This window comes from Rhea pennata, chromosome 10 (assembly GCF_028389875.1).
Source record: "Rhea pennata isolate bPtePen1 chromosome 10, bPtePen1.pri, whole genome shotgun sequence".
NCBI lineage: Eukaryota > Metazoa > Chordata > Aves > Rheiformes > Rheidae > Rhea > Rhea pennata.
Window position 1 is genome coordinate 7257600 of NC_084672.1, and position 16576 is coordinate 7274175.

General features: G+C 47.6%; 1 protein-coding gene across 2 annotated transcripts in view; it reads right to left on the reverse strand.

Moving 5' to 3' along the window:
* ST8SIA2 (ST8 alpha-N-acetyl-neuraminide alpha-2,8-sialyltransferase 2) overlaps positions 1-16576 on the reverse strand; it is a 34645-nt gene that overhangs the window by 5819 nt on the left and 12250 nt on the right. For both annotated transcript variants that reach the window (XM_062583424.1, XM_062583422.1), the window contains exons 2-5: positions 12760-12822; positions 10567-10695; positions 9701-9958; positions 5872-6165 (exon numbers count right to left, since the gene is read on the reverse strand). In XM_062583424.1, the coding sequence (XP_062439408.1) occupies positions 5872-6165; positions 9701-9958; positions 10567-10695; positions 12760-12822 (744 nt within the window). The remainder of the gene's footprint in view (positions 1-5871; positions 6166-9700; positions 9959-10566; positions 10696-12759; positions 12823-16576) is intronic.

The window sequence follows — 16576 nt, forward strand, 5'->3', positions numbered from 1 at the left end:
TCCCTTCTCAGAGCCGCTCTCAAAGGGTGGACCTCCTTCACAAGCCAGTGATGTATCACTTCTGTAGTAAACCCTCAGGGGCGTAGGCAGCCTACAGAGACAGTCTGATGCCTAAGCAGGATGCAGCAGTGAACAGCAATCGTAATGTTATCAAGCAAAAATTGTCTGAGGCAGTTCTTGTTTAGGATTGTGATGGATACAGACGGAAAACGCCATCAGATTATCAAGGCCATCGTTTGTAAGGAGGCATCCTAGATAGAAGACCCAGCAGCTTCTTGAACTAATACTTGACGGTAGCCAAGGACAATAGCTTCAAGAAGAGCAGCTTGAGGAGTCTTATGCTACTGGCTAAGTGGTCTGGTTTCTCCTTACAGTGTAGCTGGCTGACACTCATGGAGCAAGCATCTTTCAGGAGAGATTTCAGCAGTGACCCCTGGCCAGTACAAGAAGGTTCCACAGTGCTATTTCCCCAATCCTCTCCCAAAACAGAAAAAAACGCAACTGTTTCAGGACACTATAGCAATTAGAACAACATTGATTTTCTATCGATTTTTTGCCACTGCACATTACCTCCTGATGCATCCAAAAAAGTCCTAAGGGAACTTGTACCCTCCTGCTAAGAGTGAAACTTCACAAAAAATGAACAGAAAATCCATCACACTGACGAAATGAGTAAAATAAACCCAGATCAATGAAGAAATCAAAATTCAGCAGTATCAGCTACATTATTTAGTGATAAAAATTAGAATAGCTGAAATAATGCAACTTCAGGCCCTTTTAAAGCAGCTTATTCATAAAAGCGTGATATAAACACAAGCTGTTCTAGAGGTGCCAGTCCTTGACTGGCAGAAGGATGTTATCAGTCTGCCACAAATATCCTTCTCCCATTAATACTCCTGGAAAACACAGCTGCAAGGAATCAAGCACGAGTCTCCAGAAGGCGGGCTGGATTTGCGCTGGCTCACGTGGACAGACCTTGCCCCGTTTCCCGCACAGCGTCCTGCACGTGCTGGCTGCCGTACGAATAGAGATGAAACGCTGGCGTGCACGGAGTGAGCTGCTGTCCACCTGTCTGGCTTTTGCCAGTCCTACTCTGTCTGCGTATCTAGTTTCCTCTGTTATCTCCAAAAAAAGGACGGAGCGCTACGTTATCAAATTTGTTGGCCGAGTGTAGCAACATGCCTCAACTACTTGAGGCCCCGTTCAGATCCCTGTTAACTCAGGCTCCAAAAGCTGCACCTGGATTTCAGGGCTGACCCTGGTCTCCGGGTGGAACAAAGTCCAAACTCCAGATCTACACCCAGACAGGACCCAAGTATGGAGAGCAGGAGCTGTAATGCCTGGATTGAGCCTGGTTTAAATAACCTGGCACAAACAAATTGATGTCGAAGGGCTAAAGATCTGTCATAGATGAATAATTCCTTCCTTATCCAGATCTTGACTTCAGCACTATCCTTTGAAATACACATGGTATTTAATAGATATAAAGTAAAAATTTTCCAAACATTAAGAAAGTAAAAGTAACAGTAACAGAGCAGTAAGAAAGGGAAAGTAACTGGGAAGAAGCTTACACTCTTTCTTTCTCCTCTTCCTGCTATGCCTCTCCTCCTTTTTACAAAAGCCTAAATCTTCTTTCTGATTAACTGGAACAAACTGTCTGGACTGGTAATTAATTATCTTCAGTGTGCAAATAACATGGCTGCATGCACCACTTCAGTGGCACCACATACAATAATCTTCAGCCAAAAGTAATCCCCCAAATGCTGGAAGAGATACGTCATGGAGCTGCCCAAGCCGACTCTGTCTCTAGGTGCTGAGGGAGCAAAGATGAGCTGGGAGGGGGTAGGCTGTGAAGGGCTTTGAAACAGAAGACAAGCAGCTTCAGTGGAAGGTCCTCCCTGGGTGGGAGGACCCAGGGAGACATTGCAGGCAGAGATGAAGCCACTTTACGCCCCACTGCTCTCCGCTTCTGAGGACGTCTGCAAGCACAGCCTGCACGGGGCTCCCGTTGCCCTGCGGTGCCGTCGGCCATCAGGGCCCCGCTGCGCTACACCAGCTACAAACTCTGAGCATGGCGATTGCTGTCCCAAAAGTGCACGTAAACTGTCACTGCTATTTGGATGTTAAACCTAATAGAAGACCTAGCCAAAGAGCTGTAAGATTTATTGATTTTTTTTTTTAAGAAGCTCTTAATAAAGTCTTATGGGATTAGAATTTGTTCCTGCCAAGAGACTCTTGTGATGGACATAGCAAAAAAAAAACCACTAGACTAGATTATATAAGGAACCAAAATGCTTTCATGAATTCTCTACAAGGAACGATATCGAAACCTCCAGACAATTATCTTCCTCTGCTTCCCGCATTTCATGTTATTTCTCTAACAAAAGCCGCTTGGCAATAGGGATTACAAGGCTTTTTGGAGGCAGTAACAGATGACTTATAAGGGGCTTGCTTGCTTTCCAGCCAGGGAGACAAACACTCGGTTCCACTCTCCACTTGCCAGATGAATTGCTCAGGAGACATTTTATAGACTCGCTCAGAAGTGAGTCACGCACTCCAGAAACGCACGGCACTAGCATCGTCTTTGAAAGCTGGCTCCGTACTCGAGCAGAGCTTTTCTCCTCCGCCTGAGGTAGCGATTCCATTTCATGGCTTTGACGGTTTCCTTCTGAGCTCCTCCATCAACACATTTACAGCCCTCTCCCCTCCTGGCAGCGAGAGAGTAGAGCTGGTGAGTATAACTGCATAAAAAGAGCATCTGTCCTATTCCACAGATTAGTCAGAATCATCAACACTAAGCCTATCAGCAAACATTTAAGGCACCCTCATAGCTAAGAAGATGATATCTCAGCTGATGTTGAGAAGGACAACAAAATCAAATTATTTTCGCTTATTGTACCAATGCACACTCTACAAGTGCCCCAAATGCCCTGCCAATTTTAGGTAGAAACGTTCAATTGCCACTGACATGCAGCCTGTTCTAGGTGGAAAGCAGAGCTCTTTGTCAGTGCAGCATAATAAATACAGTGGTTCAAGAAGGAGTCAAGAATTCAAGAATGTGTTTCACCGGAACTGAAGGAAGCAGCAAAAAGGCAAAGCGTTTGTAGCTGAATTGAGGTTGAGGTCTTGAATTGAGGTCTTAAACATGTAAGAGTGTTGGCTGAAAGACTTCCCTCCTTTCTCTGTGATTTCCAAATCAAATCAGGATAGATTATAAACCAATGGTAGTTTTATCCAGAGAAGACAGAAAGAACAATTTTGCAAATGCAGTCCACTGTAGAACAGAAGGATGTTCTGTGTTTTTGCATTGTTTATTGTTATATGCTATATGCCACAAAATGTGTTCATTTCACAAATCTCAGACTCATCATCAGGTCACAAACCTGCTGCAAACTGGCATGTTGCATAGAAAGAGCAGGAGAGAAGGAAGTTGCCGGAACCTATATCCATGTAACATCAAGGAATGCATCAAGCAAAAATACCTGGAAGATCCTAGGAATTAGAGTGCACTACAAAGGATACATAAACAAGCTCCTAGTAATTCCTGTCAGCTTGGCCTGAGGAAAGATTCCTTCCTCACTTCAGACTACATCACGTGAATTACCCTGAGCTCATGGTCAAGACAAACCCAGAGGAATTTCCTATCCAGCACTAAGAGCATCAGCACATGCTGCTCTCAGGCTGCGGCCAGTTCATGAGATACTTCCTGAAGCACTGTTAAATCCATCCCAGAGCCCAAACCTGAGGAAGCCCCACCAGGGGCTTAATATTAAACGTGGTCTCCCCCCCAGCACAACCCTTTGCTCCTCAGCCCTGCAGGGCCCTCCTGCAGGCTCCTTGGCCAGGCCATGGCTCCAGAGCAGGCCTTTGAAGTGCTGCTATTATTTCTGGCTATCTGAGGGTGCTGCAGAGCTTTAATTATAATAATGGTTAATCAGTAGGCATTCTTGTTCTCCTGCTGCTGAGCTGATAAGCATGAGAGGGGGGAGCAGGAGGGCAGGTCAGGCAGTAGCTTCCTCGGCTTGGAGGGCAGCCCCTGATGAGGATTAGTACTGGCTTCAGTGCCTGTAATTGAATTACCTCTGCTCAGTACCAGCTGCTTGCTCTCTCCCTCTTACACTGCTTTGCTCAGTGCACCCATGACTCATTTTCCCCACTCCACTGGGCCCACAACATGGCAACTAGCTCAAAGAAAGAACAGGACCAGAGGCCTCAGCTGTTGCTCAGATGACATAGCTGGAGTATATCATCAGTATCAACCAGCATCCAACCATGCACCGGCACCACACTGTGCACCACCACCTGCATCCTGGACACCCACCAACACGGGCCGGTTTCGCTCGCTTGCTGGCCTGGTCCCCAGTGGCCTTTCAGAAGCCTGAGCAAGAGATTTGTTCTTTGCAGATGATTCCATTAGACCCTCCGTTGTCATTAGCACGCACAAAGGGAACATACTGCTCCGAGCCATGGGGGACAGTGGTGCACCACCCCCCTCTGAGGCCAGATGAGCCTCCACTGGGCTCGTTTTCATGCCAAAGACTCATCTGGACTGCAGTGTTGCCCACACTCCTTTCAGCAATACAGGAGGGTGCCACAGGTTAGAGGTTAAGATCTTCTACTAAACTGCCAGAGGAATCCTCCTCTCCTTCCTCAGAGAAGAACAGCGTCCTGCCCCTGCCAGTCTCTCTGCAAAGCTTTCTGCAGGAAGTTTTTGGCACACCAAATTGTTGCCAGCACAGGATTAGCAGCCTGTTGATTTAAAGGGCTTATTACAAGAGCTTAATTCTATTTTGACAGATGAAAGTAACTCAATTACAGCTAGAAATAGCTCAGAATTGGGGTTATTTTTTTCTCCCTTGTATGAGTTGTGGGATCAGTTCCTTCCCTCTTTGTACCTCAAAGCCAGTGTTCTCCCGTAACATGCCTTGCAGGCTCAGGGAACTCTCAAACGCAATGGGAGGACGCAGCTATTGTCATCTGTTACTGTTCTGCCTGTGATCCCATCTCAGCACTGGAGCCCTCCGTTCCCTCCCAGCTTGCTGAGGTGGCTATGGGTAAAGCTGCATTTCACACAGCTACCTCATCTCCAGTCCACATGCATCAAAGCCTTATCCCTGCAGCTCTCATTCTTTTGCACTCCCCCCAGCACATTCCCCTCTGCCCTACCACACATGGGCCATCCACATAGTTAACATCGCAATGAGAAAGCAGAAAAATGCCTTCTTCCCCTCCCAATAAATCCACTTGCCACACCTGAACCAATTTACCTGATTAGCAAGACCAGTGCCTGAGTACACCTGGCGGTCACCTCCCTGTCTGGGCCCCTTGTTTAAGATTAGCAGTGTAATTACCACTGTGGTAGCACATAGGCTACTAGCCAACACTCCTCAGTCCTCTACCACTGCTGAGCTGTCCAGGCTTCAAAGAGCTTGCTGACGTAGGAAGCTGTGTGAAACCCACACACATGACTCAAACACAAGGTGACAAACTTTGTCTCTAGCTCAGCTAATCAGCACACACAGATTCCTGCAAGGAAAGCCTCAGCTGTAGGTTTGGAAGTTGTCATGGTCTGAAATTCAGGCTTACAACCAACAAGACATTGACAGACATAGGAGCTGGGAACATTAGTGAAAGGTTTCCTGGCTCACTGTATTTCATATCTAAAAGACTTCATGTTCAAAGGGCAGAGCAAGGCCTTGCTTGCAAGGTAGTCTCCAGTTCTTGTCTAGGGACCAGCCTTTGCCCATGGAGTCTTCCTCACGGGCTGCAGAAAGAAACAGCTTGTGACATTTGCCTCCAGCACAACCCCCTTGCTTTCTTGCTCAAGAAGCTGGTGAAATCCTGGCTATGAGCATATAGAAATGCTCTCACCCTCGGACAGCGTGCAGCAGGCGCAACGAGGGGTAAGCAGTCCTGACATTGATGTGGTGTTTCAGGATGAGCTCGTTCACCCACTCCACTCGTTCCTTGCCCCCCTTGGCCATGAAGGCTGGGATCCAGAGGATGCTGCCGTTGAGACTGTGGAGGCGCTGCAGCAGCTTCTCTCGCCAAGTCTCATTCACCAGGTCCTCGAAGGCCCGCTGGATGACTGAAGGGTTCATAGTCACCAGGTCTGTCTTCATGCCCACGTCCTGTGAGTACTCCTGGACAGGGGCCAGATTGCACCTACAAGGGGAAACACTGATTAGCCCTTTAAAATGGACTTCAGAGAGGGCAACAGTAAACATTAGGGGTGTTTGACGCCAAAAGCTGAGGCTGACAAAAGGTATGTGCCCTGTTACTTGGAGAGTGACACCTCTGCATAGCACCTGCAGAGCATCCCTGCAGAGCCCAGGCAGCAGCTAGGAGAGATCTCCTTCACATCCCCTGTGGCTCGCTGTAGATCTGGCCGGGCTCATCTACTCACTGGGCAGCCATCGCCTAGCTGTGTGCCATCTCCCACCCTGAGCACAGCTCACATGTGGACTGTGCGGACAGCTGACCTTCAGAATGGGTTTGGACCTGGGCTGATCTGCTTGGTTAAGCACTCCCAGAGCTGTGGGCCAGTCCCTTAGGCCATGGGCTCTCTGCACAGGGACAATGACAACCCAGAACCACCACGAACATCTGCAGTGTCCAGAAGATTACTAAGATGGAAGAACCAAAGTATTAGGAATGCTCATTGATTCCTCAACACAAAGTTCCTTTTGATTATCACTCCTTGGGCAAATGCACAACAAAGACATTAAGGAAGCTCATGCTTTGCTCCATATCCCCAGACCCTGCCTGGCAGCCCCAGAAAAGGTGCTTCATGCACGGTTTCTTTGACGGGGCCACTAAGAACAGAGGCAGTGATCATGAAGGAGGAGGAGAAAGAAGTCTTTGCAGCGAATTAGAAGGGCTCTGATTTGGTAACGATGAGCCATCTTAAGGTCAAGGTCATCATTCCTCAATGTGCCAGCATAGGCGTGTGTAGGTCTCTGCAGCAGTACTTATAAAGTATGTAATTTTGGTGTATAGTGAGTGGGTTTATATGGATCTGTATCTCTACCAGTGCAGAATTAAAAAATAGCACATTGCAACAAGCCTCCTATGTTTGCTTTCCCCACACAAGGAAAATGCTCGCCACTGTAAATGTCTATTTTTGCCTCAGAGCAGCAGGATAGCAAGTGCTGCGGGATTAGACTTAGAGCCCTCTGTGTTCACCCAGGTGGCCTTGGTGTCGCACACAGCACAGAGGGTTAGGAGAAACCTCCACCGGATGGACAAGGGGGCTTCAGGAAGGTGCCACCAGCTGAAACAGACAGGTCCCAGTTGCTTCTTTTAGCAGGTTCCCAGTTGTCGCAGCTGAATCTGACTGACCACAGAAGACAGGGTTAAGGCCCTGTGTGCGAGCCAAGGGTCTCTGCCTATCTGCAGCAGGTCCATGGCTGCTCTGTAACATGCAGAGAGCTGCTAAAATTGCAAGGATTAGAGACATCTGGTAAGAGCACTGCCTCCTTTCTCTCCAGGAGTGACAACGCAGCTCCTGCAGTCCTTAATTTTAGCCCTGCTGGGAAAATACTACCTTAAGTCCCTTTCCCCCCACCGGTGACTCTCGGCTAACAGCAGACCTTGCGGCACCGGCAGCACTAATGATACCAGCAGAAGCAGGGTGCCAGGGCTATCAGTGATTGTGGTCTCCATGGGGTTGGGCTGTTTGGAGACTATGACCTTCAAAAATCTCTTTCTGTGGTTTTAATTGGTGCCTTCTCTTGAGCTGTGCACGTGGATATGGGCATGCACACTGCCTCCCGTGCACGCTCTGCCTGCTCCTGGGCTACAAGCTCTCATGCCACACGGGGTCCCTGCCGCAGGCTGGCCCAGTGGGGGACAAAAAGCCGAGGGGGCTTCGGCAGAAATTGCCAACAAATTGCCCTCGTTATATGATGGTTTCCTACTGCTCCTCAAGGCGGGATGTGAGGCACTGTTTCTTCCTCTGGTTGATTGGGGGCCAAGTAATTATGTCAAGCCATGGCCAGGCTGCGCAGCTGGGGCGGGGAGCAGGGCACACTGCGAACTGCTGATAGATGCTCCAGCAACATGTTAAAAATTGGAGGGTACTTGCATGTTTGTACACTGCATGCTTTCCTGTGGTGTTTTACAGTGAAATTACAGTATTTAACAAGTAGGATGGCATCCTAACCATCTGTCTTGATAATCAGCCATTACTGCTATTTTCCCTGTTTACAGATGGGGAAACTGAGGGAACGGTATGAAGAATATCCACCTACTAACACCTGGGACCCTGGAGCCTTTCTAATCTTTGCTGCATGAGTAAAAATCACTGAAAATAAACAGTGGATCTGAAGAGTAATGATGTATCCTGGGACACAGAAGCCATCGCTGGTCATCACCAGCCCTGCTGAAAAGGCTGCACACAACAACCCTTCCTCAGGCAGATGCAGTTGGAAGGGGAGGATCAGATAATCCACGCTGGAAAGAGAGCATGCAAGCTAACATGTGCACTAGTATACGCGGCTAGAGAGAAGTCACTCAAAACCCCACTCCTACTCTGTGTTATATCAAGTAAAGCTTTTTCCCTGGGACTTCGCTGCCTAACACAAAGCCTGGACTTTGCCAGAACTGCAATAAGCTACATTTTCCTTTACTCGCTTTTGTTATACTTAACAATACATACTATAAGGGAACCATCCCCGAAGGGCTGGATGGAGCTGCTAACAGCCAGGCAGGCTGGAAGAGTTGGGTTTGACCGGAGGGCAGGGGTGATATTATCCTCATTCACACGTCGCACAGGGGGCTGCTTTTGTGAGCCTGATGGATTGGTCTGTCTTCGTAATAGACTTGCCAGAAAGCAAATGTCGGCACATACATAAATCATCAGTTGCCTCCTCCAGCCCCTCAGCTAACAGATTTACAGGGGCGTCAGGGACGCTCCTCCTCTCTCCTTTAAGTGTCTTCCCTGGTGAATTCAGCACGTGCCCAGGAGGAGGGCAGACTCTGGCAGTACGTTTGCGGGAACATCGGCCCTGGGAGCCAAGTGATGATGGGGAGCGTTAGGCTGGAGAACGCAGCGAGCGCTGTGCCAGAGCACCACGTGGGGCTGCCGATGCTCCTGGGGATGCAGAGGTGATGCAGGGAAGAGCTGAGCTTGCATCCAATGGGAGAGTCCAGGGCCAGGTTAGTTTGCTAGAGGGCAAGCATGTAGGAAAACAGAGGGAGTGCTTGTGGCCTGGGGGAGCCGGGAGGTAACGAAGCACTGGGGGGCTAACGCTGCACTGTGAAAAGATGTTTGCAAGGATGCAGGTATTTGCAAGGACACAGTGAGCACTTGGTGTTGAGTGTGGGTGGAAGAGTTGGCATGGGTGGGCTTCATACATGTGGGTAGAGGGCTTCAATGCTGAGCTAGGTTAGGCTGTCCTCCAGGCCCCCTTTGCAGCGGTGCTGGGTGAGTGGATCAGTGTTTTAGCCCTTTTCCACCTCTCTGATCCCACAAAATACCCTCCCCACATGCTGCCACTTTTCAGGCCTATATTTTATTCCCTGACGTGGCTCCTAGACTTGCAATGAGCAATGGCAACAGCTAGTGAGTGAGGGAAGAACAAAAATCTTCTCAAACCGTGCCCTGGGGGCCCGTGAGCGGTGGCGTGTGTCTGCAGCGGTCTGCACTCTTTGTGAGGGCCCAGGGTAACCCCGTTGGGTGGCAGAACACGGTCCCTACCTTATCACAAAGCTGTGTGCGTCGATCTCGGGGCCACAGCCGCTGTGGAGCAGGACCCCCGAGTTGCCCACGATGGCACAGGATGGGAACTGCTTGCCCTTCAGGGGCGACGTGCGGGGCAGCAGCTCGTAGAGGTTCTGGGAGACGTTCATGGTGCTGTCCCTGTCAAAGACGTAGTGGATGATGTCCCCAGGCTTCAGCGTCCCCTTCAGCACCGAAATGTCCTTCTCTGCATCCAGGAACTTCAAGATTTGTTTCCTGAGGACAGGAATGAAAACAGCCCCTTCAGGTCAGGTTCAGAGATAATTCATGATGTGGCTTCTACACAAGATGAACTAATTCCTCCTGCCTCTCCTTACTCCCTATCTTGGCAGCAGAGAGGCTGATCGCAAAGCAGACTGAAGCCCAGGAATGGCTTCTGGGAGCCTATTTCCTGCAGGAATGTGAAAATGCCCTTCCCAAAGTAGGCTGGGAAAAGATCTCCATCTTAATGCTACCCCTTCCTCATGCACCCCTTTCCAGGCACACCAGCATGGCTGGTCATGGCTGGTCAGCAAGGGTCATTGATTCGCCTCCCAGGCAGTGGGTTTCCACCCCCCCATCAGGCAAACCGGCATCGTGCACTCACTCCACTTGGCCTGGAAACTGGGGGCTCAAGTGCTTCTCGCTTTGCTAGTGCAAGGCCAGCTGGTTCAGCTGGGAATTCATTTCCAGGCGATCACTTACAGATATGAAGTCTAGCTCAGCAGGCGATAAACTTTTTATTTCTTTTTTGACTTCTTTAGATGATATACAGAGGCAATTTGCCAGCTTGCACTGGAGAGGACCAAATCTGTCTCTTGTCCTATATAGGTAATTACCAGTACCTGATCTTCAAAGAGAGTGTCTGGTTGTGGCTCCATTTGGATGAGGCTGGTTTAATGTTGTGCTTAATGCTTTCATTACTTCTGTCAACAACAGCTGGAGACGAAGAATCATTTGTTACTACTTCAGCTCTAGAGAACGGAAAGACAGAGGGAGAGAGACAGGATCCGTTAGCATCCCAATGGCATTTCTAATCACTCTCTTCGGCTGTGGCTGCTGGAACTCAAACTTCATCAGAAAAGTAAAATTGTAGTTATTACCTGAACAAAGAAAGAAAGCCTATTCATATTCTGCTACCCTTAAGCACACACAAACTCTTAAATACCTGCTCTCTTCCACAAACACAGACTTACAGCCAGACATAGGTTTACATAAAACACAGTCTTAAATATCTAAATGTGGAAACGCACGCATGCAAAAACACATGCAGACTCTGCAAAGAGAGATTTGCACATGTACGCTCACAAACAAAACACCACGAAGCCCCACAGAGACCCAAATTCACTGACAGCTTTGATAGGCAGAAAATAGCTGCCACCCTGCTCCCGTGTGGTCCCACCCACACACCCCAGCGCAGATCCACCCGCGCAGCTCCCCAAGTGGGTTAAAAAACCTCGACTCCACCCAAAGGAGAGATGACTTCAGCTGAGCTACTGGCTGCTGTTTGTGAGATTGGGTCCCATCTACAAGCACCCTGTAACGAACAAGCAGGAGATCGGCTCTCTGATAACTTTTTCCCGTTTAGAAGAGAAAAACAGGATTTCGTCGTCTCTGTTGTCTGCTCCAGGCCCAGCAATGATCAGGGGAACGAAGAGCAGTCAGACACTTTCATGCTGCTGCTTGGAGATGATTGCTGGGAGATCCCAGGTTGTAATCCCCGCTCTAGGAAGCAAATAAGCCCCAGCACTTCAATGCAATTTACATCAAATGGCATAAATTACGGGAGCCTCTGAATATTTCATTTCAGCCAGCCGCCCTCCAAAGAGAATACCCAAGCATTTCATCAAGAAGCAGCGCATGTGTCTGCATCCCCAAAAAACCTTCACACTCCAGAGCACTCCGAAAAACACACAGCCAAAGCAATTGCTGCCAGCTAAAGGGAATCTCCCTCTGCAGTGCAAAGGGCCTTTTGCACCTGGGGAACGGTTTGTAAATAAATAGATTTACAAGCGGCATGTAAACCCCATGAAGGCAAAAGAGCTAGAGGGGACATGAAGAGAAGAAGCGGGGAGACAGGGCCCGCGGTGTCGTTCCTGGACACTGCGCCCAGGCGGGCTGGGCGCCCGTGAGCTCGGGCTTTCCTGACGACAGTTTGGGGCTCGCACTACGTCATGTTTTAGAAAGGAAAGGAGATGTATTTATAAATGCCTGCTGCCGGCATCCTCATGTGGGATTTTATGTATAAAATGCCAATGTAACTTCTCCAGGGGCTGCCAGTTGAGGTCGTTACCAGTTTTGCATTTTGCCATTTAATCTGTGTCTTGCAAGCTTATTTATAAGGTTTCAAAAATCCTGAAGGAATAGGGTAAAAAAACTCCTTTCGAATAACTATGATTTTTTTGGTTTTGTCCATGACATTTTCTGTGTTTGGATTATGTGTTGTGATGTCATCACAGAATGACATCACTTTTTTTTTTTTTTGGAGTAGTGTCACTACTGAAATGTAAATTTCAGTAGTAATTTATGCAACTAACTAATGTACTTAATTATGTAAAAAATAATGTACTGAAAATGTATCACTTTGTAATCTTGGAATAACATGAAATAATTGTAAAAATAACACAGCAGGACACCAAATGAAGCTGTGACGCCATGAAATTGCTCTAAAATGGAGCAATGTTACTGAACTGAATTTTGATAAAACCGAAGTTCTGATGTCAGAGATCTCTCTTCTGATAGCACATAATAAAACTACAAAAATGGCAACTCTATCACTGACTTATTTTCACAATAAGTAACTCGCTCTTCCCCATTCTCTCAGTCACAGCAACTTGCAGATCCTTGGTTATTTGTAAATGATTATTGCACTGTGCTGGGGAAAGGAGGGGGAGAAACGATTAAGAAAATGCAAAGCAGAAGTGAAAAGAAACAGATACATTTGCTAAATAAGAACAGCACTATCCACCGAAGAGGAGAAGCAGATTAATAGCTGCCTTACAGCAAAAACAAATGAACACAAAATCTAATTTACAAACCTATTAGATTTGCTATGTAAGCTGTTCACAGCTGATCTGATTGTACCTCTGCCTCCAGAACTCCTGCAAGACAAAGGAAATGCATTATTTATAAACGCAGCTCCTCTTTGCAAAGCGTTGTTCTCCAGTCAAGAGATCCAGGTCTGACGAGCTCCAAACGGAGATAGGGCTGTGCCAGTTGCTCCACCTCATCCAGGATGGAGATGTCCTGACACCTGTGAAGGGCTTTTCACATCCTTCGTTAGTGGTACCCTACTGCGACCATGAAATCATTCCAGCAAAAAGCTCCTAACCAGCCCAATTAATAATACCTGCACTCTCTAACCAGCCATCACAGACATCTGGTCCCAGTTGTCAAAGCAGCATGCAGCCTACAGGTTATGCATTAATGCATTAAATACATTTCTACTTGCTTTATAGGAATCAGGTGGTAGCAGTGTGTAGAAGATCTATCTCTAGCTTGCCAAGGGACTTCCCCTGTCCTTCTCAGGAGAGGACTGAGCTAAATGATCTGGACAGGACCTGTTTTTAGCTTGGGCTTTCAGCTGAGACTGACTAAAATCTCCATTTTATCCAAAAGAAGCCACCTGCCTCCTGGGTGACTTGCAGGGACCTTGTCCTCACAGCGCAGCTTCTCCTGGCTCCCAGTCCAGGCCCAGTTCCAGTCCCCACAGAGCCTGTGAGCCGTTTCAGAAACAAGTGCCACTCGTATGACTTGCCAATCCTCAGTTAAAAGAAAAATAAATGCAAGTATTGGTCTGAATCTAGTCAGCCGTAGAGCCCATTTTTGCTCTAGCCTGCTGTTTTCAAAGGGGTCACAAAGAATCAGTCTCCCAGTCTCTAGTGATGTTGAGTGGAAGCTGGACTTCTAATTGGACACATTTTAATAGCCAGCGTTCTCACTGCTCTGTTTTATTGCCTCCATCGTACAGATAGCTAAATGAACATGCTCATCAAGAGAAATGAATTCCTTTTCAGCAGAAATATTGTTATCTTGAAATATGTACTTTACTGGAAATGCATCTCAGGGGCCTGTTTTTCTACCAGTCCTGAAATACCATCCCAAATGCATGAGCCATAAACAAAAAGAAATATAGTGTGTGGACATTCGGTACCATCAAAAAGATTTTCAGACTTGGGGAATGTGATGCAAATTCCAGTTATTCTGAACTGAGCCCTCGGTACTGCTAACACCAAACCCTTGGGAACCCGTGATGGTTCTCCTTTTCCTGACTCCTGTGGGAGACCATCTACTCTCAGGTTGGAGAGCTTTCTCCTCCAACAGTGTCTTCATTCCTGTGACAAACCTGAGAGTCAGTGTGCTGCTTCATTTTTTGGTGTATCAGGGGAACAGCGAGACTAGCTTATTCCTAAAGCCTACTGGCATTTAACAAGCCTCTGCTTTAATGGGGTTCGCCGGAGGGGGTGGGAGCTGGCTAGATTAGTGTGCAAACCACGCATCCTTTCAAACACATCTCTGAAAGAGCCTTCCAAATGGGATTCACACTCCTTCACACTTGCTGTAAGACAGATAGGGACTGGATTAAGGGCTTAGAAAAAGAAATGATGCTCCTTGAATAAGTGCTGGTTCACTATCTCTGTGAAAGGAAAATCACAGAAATTATGAAGCAGAGAAGACCTGTTAGGTCCCACCTTGTCCATGTTTTGTGGCAGTGGCAGGACTGATCCTAGGCATCACAGCAAATTATTCAAATGTATTTATCCAATCTAGCTTTACATGCCCCAGGCAACAGGTCTGTGCATGTCTCTTTCTGAAATTAAGGCTAGTTTCAGGGGCTGGTGATGCTGAATGTGATGAAGACACGTCCAGCTGCTGTTCAAAGCAAATCTCTCAGCGCTCTCTCTTTCTGGAGGCTATGGGGAAAGGAGACAGGCTGCCTCGATCCCCTGCTGGCAGGTAGCAGAGCGGAGCAGCACATCAAGGGGCATCTGTTTTGTTCCACTGCAAAAGCAAAAAGTTGTCAAAATACTGTAACGCAAATGGAGCTGGGTATGCTGTCATGGGCAGCCTAAGCTCTACCTGCAGAGCTGGCACGTTAATTCTAGCATCTTGTCCAGCTACCCAAGAGGGCAGTGAAATTCAGCCTTCCTCACTGAGTGGGTATATATTAGATTACTCCTTATTATGATGTGAAACAGCTACCCTATGTGAGCGTGGAGGGGAAAGCTCATCAGCAGAGAAGAAAGTAGGATGTGGCAAGCCAGCATCACGGCACTGAGCTCGCCTGCTCTGCTGTTCCCCTAACCCAGGCACGAGATATTCCAGCAACAAAGCAGGACTTTGTTCCACTTTACAGGTACTCAAAGCATCTCTGCAGCAAGAGGATTAAGATCATCACATATAGTCGGACAGACTGATGCTGCTTCTCATGGCCTATCCCCCATCAGCTCTGCAGAGATGTCTCTCCAGTGGGAATGACCCCAGATCCTTCAGGACAGAGGGGCTAGTGATGGGCAGAAGCACGAACCACAGTCCTTCTCACAGATCCTTCTTGCTCACTTGCTCATTTAACTCATGCCCACACCCATTGCACCAATATTCATGACCTTTTTTTTTTTTTTTTTTTTTTCTTTGTGGAGGTGGATCCAGTGCTCACAAATCTGGGGCAAAGCAACACTTGGCAGGCACTGAACCCATGCAAGGAGGCCACAGAGATACTTTCCCATCAACATCTGCCCCCAGCTTGGTGTTGTTTCAAATTAAGGTCAGAAAGGGGCCACACGAAGTATTCAAGCAAACTTTCACCTGCCAACAGTTCCACTGCTATTCTCCCTCCCTCCCACATGGTCCCTCTTACCAATTAGACCCCATCGAGGTGACACTGGTCACGGCCACCGCCGCAGGCCAGCGTCTGACACAGAGGATGAGGATGCTCTCAGCAGGCATCTGAGATGCTGGCAGGGCAACTGCTCCCTGTGCCAAGCTGGTGTCATGGCTTTCTCAGCCTGCCTCTGAGTCACAGATACTGCCTGTAGCTGGGGCATGATACTTGGCTGAAGGTCTCAGCTAGTCTAGTGAATCCTGAAATGCTCCCACGACATCGGCCTTTTGGCTTTTCTGTCCCACACTGCAGCCTTTGGACACTTCCCTACAATCTCCTTTTGCAAATTAAACATAATGTATGCAAATATGATACCTTGGGGTATATTGCCCTGTCAGGCACCACCTTGCTCAACCTCCAGTGGGTACCAGTCAGCCAAATCTGTTGCGCAAAATACCTGTAGTTTAGCCAGGCATGATGTTTTCCAGAGGCTGCTAAACTCATAATTACCCATACAGGCAAATAAATATCCCCATCCCACCTCTTCTCCCCTGCTTCAGAAGAGGAAAGCATTAAGAAATGGAAGGCAGTAATTAAGAGGAACAATTAAAAAAATAAAAATGTCACCCCTTTTTATTTTACCTCTGCTGACCTACAGTTCCAAATCTCTTGGCATCAAGAGGCAAAGACCAGCCTTGATTAAAATTGCACAGATAGGCATTGATTTTGAAAAGCTTCCTAGTGCTACATGATGTTTAGATTGAATTGCCTTATTAATCTAGTTGTTATCAGTCTGATTGTATAGCCAGCCCCACAAAGTGCCAACTTGCCTCCTAATCTCATTATTTACAAAACACTCTTCTTTTGACTTCTGTTGGGATGTTTTCCAGTGACAAGTCACATTTATATGTGCTAGTGCACAATATTTCTGGCTTATGCCAGTCTTTCTTATTTTTGCTTTGAGATTTTCAGGGTGAATTTGGACTATCTAAGATATTACATAGGCGAGAAAATTCTGTGCTCAGACGTCAAAT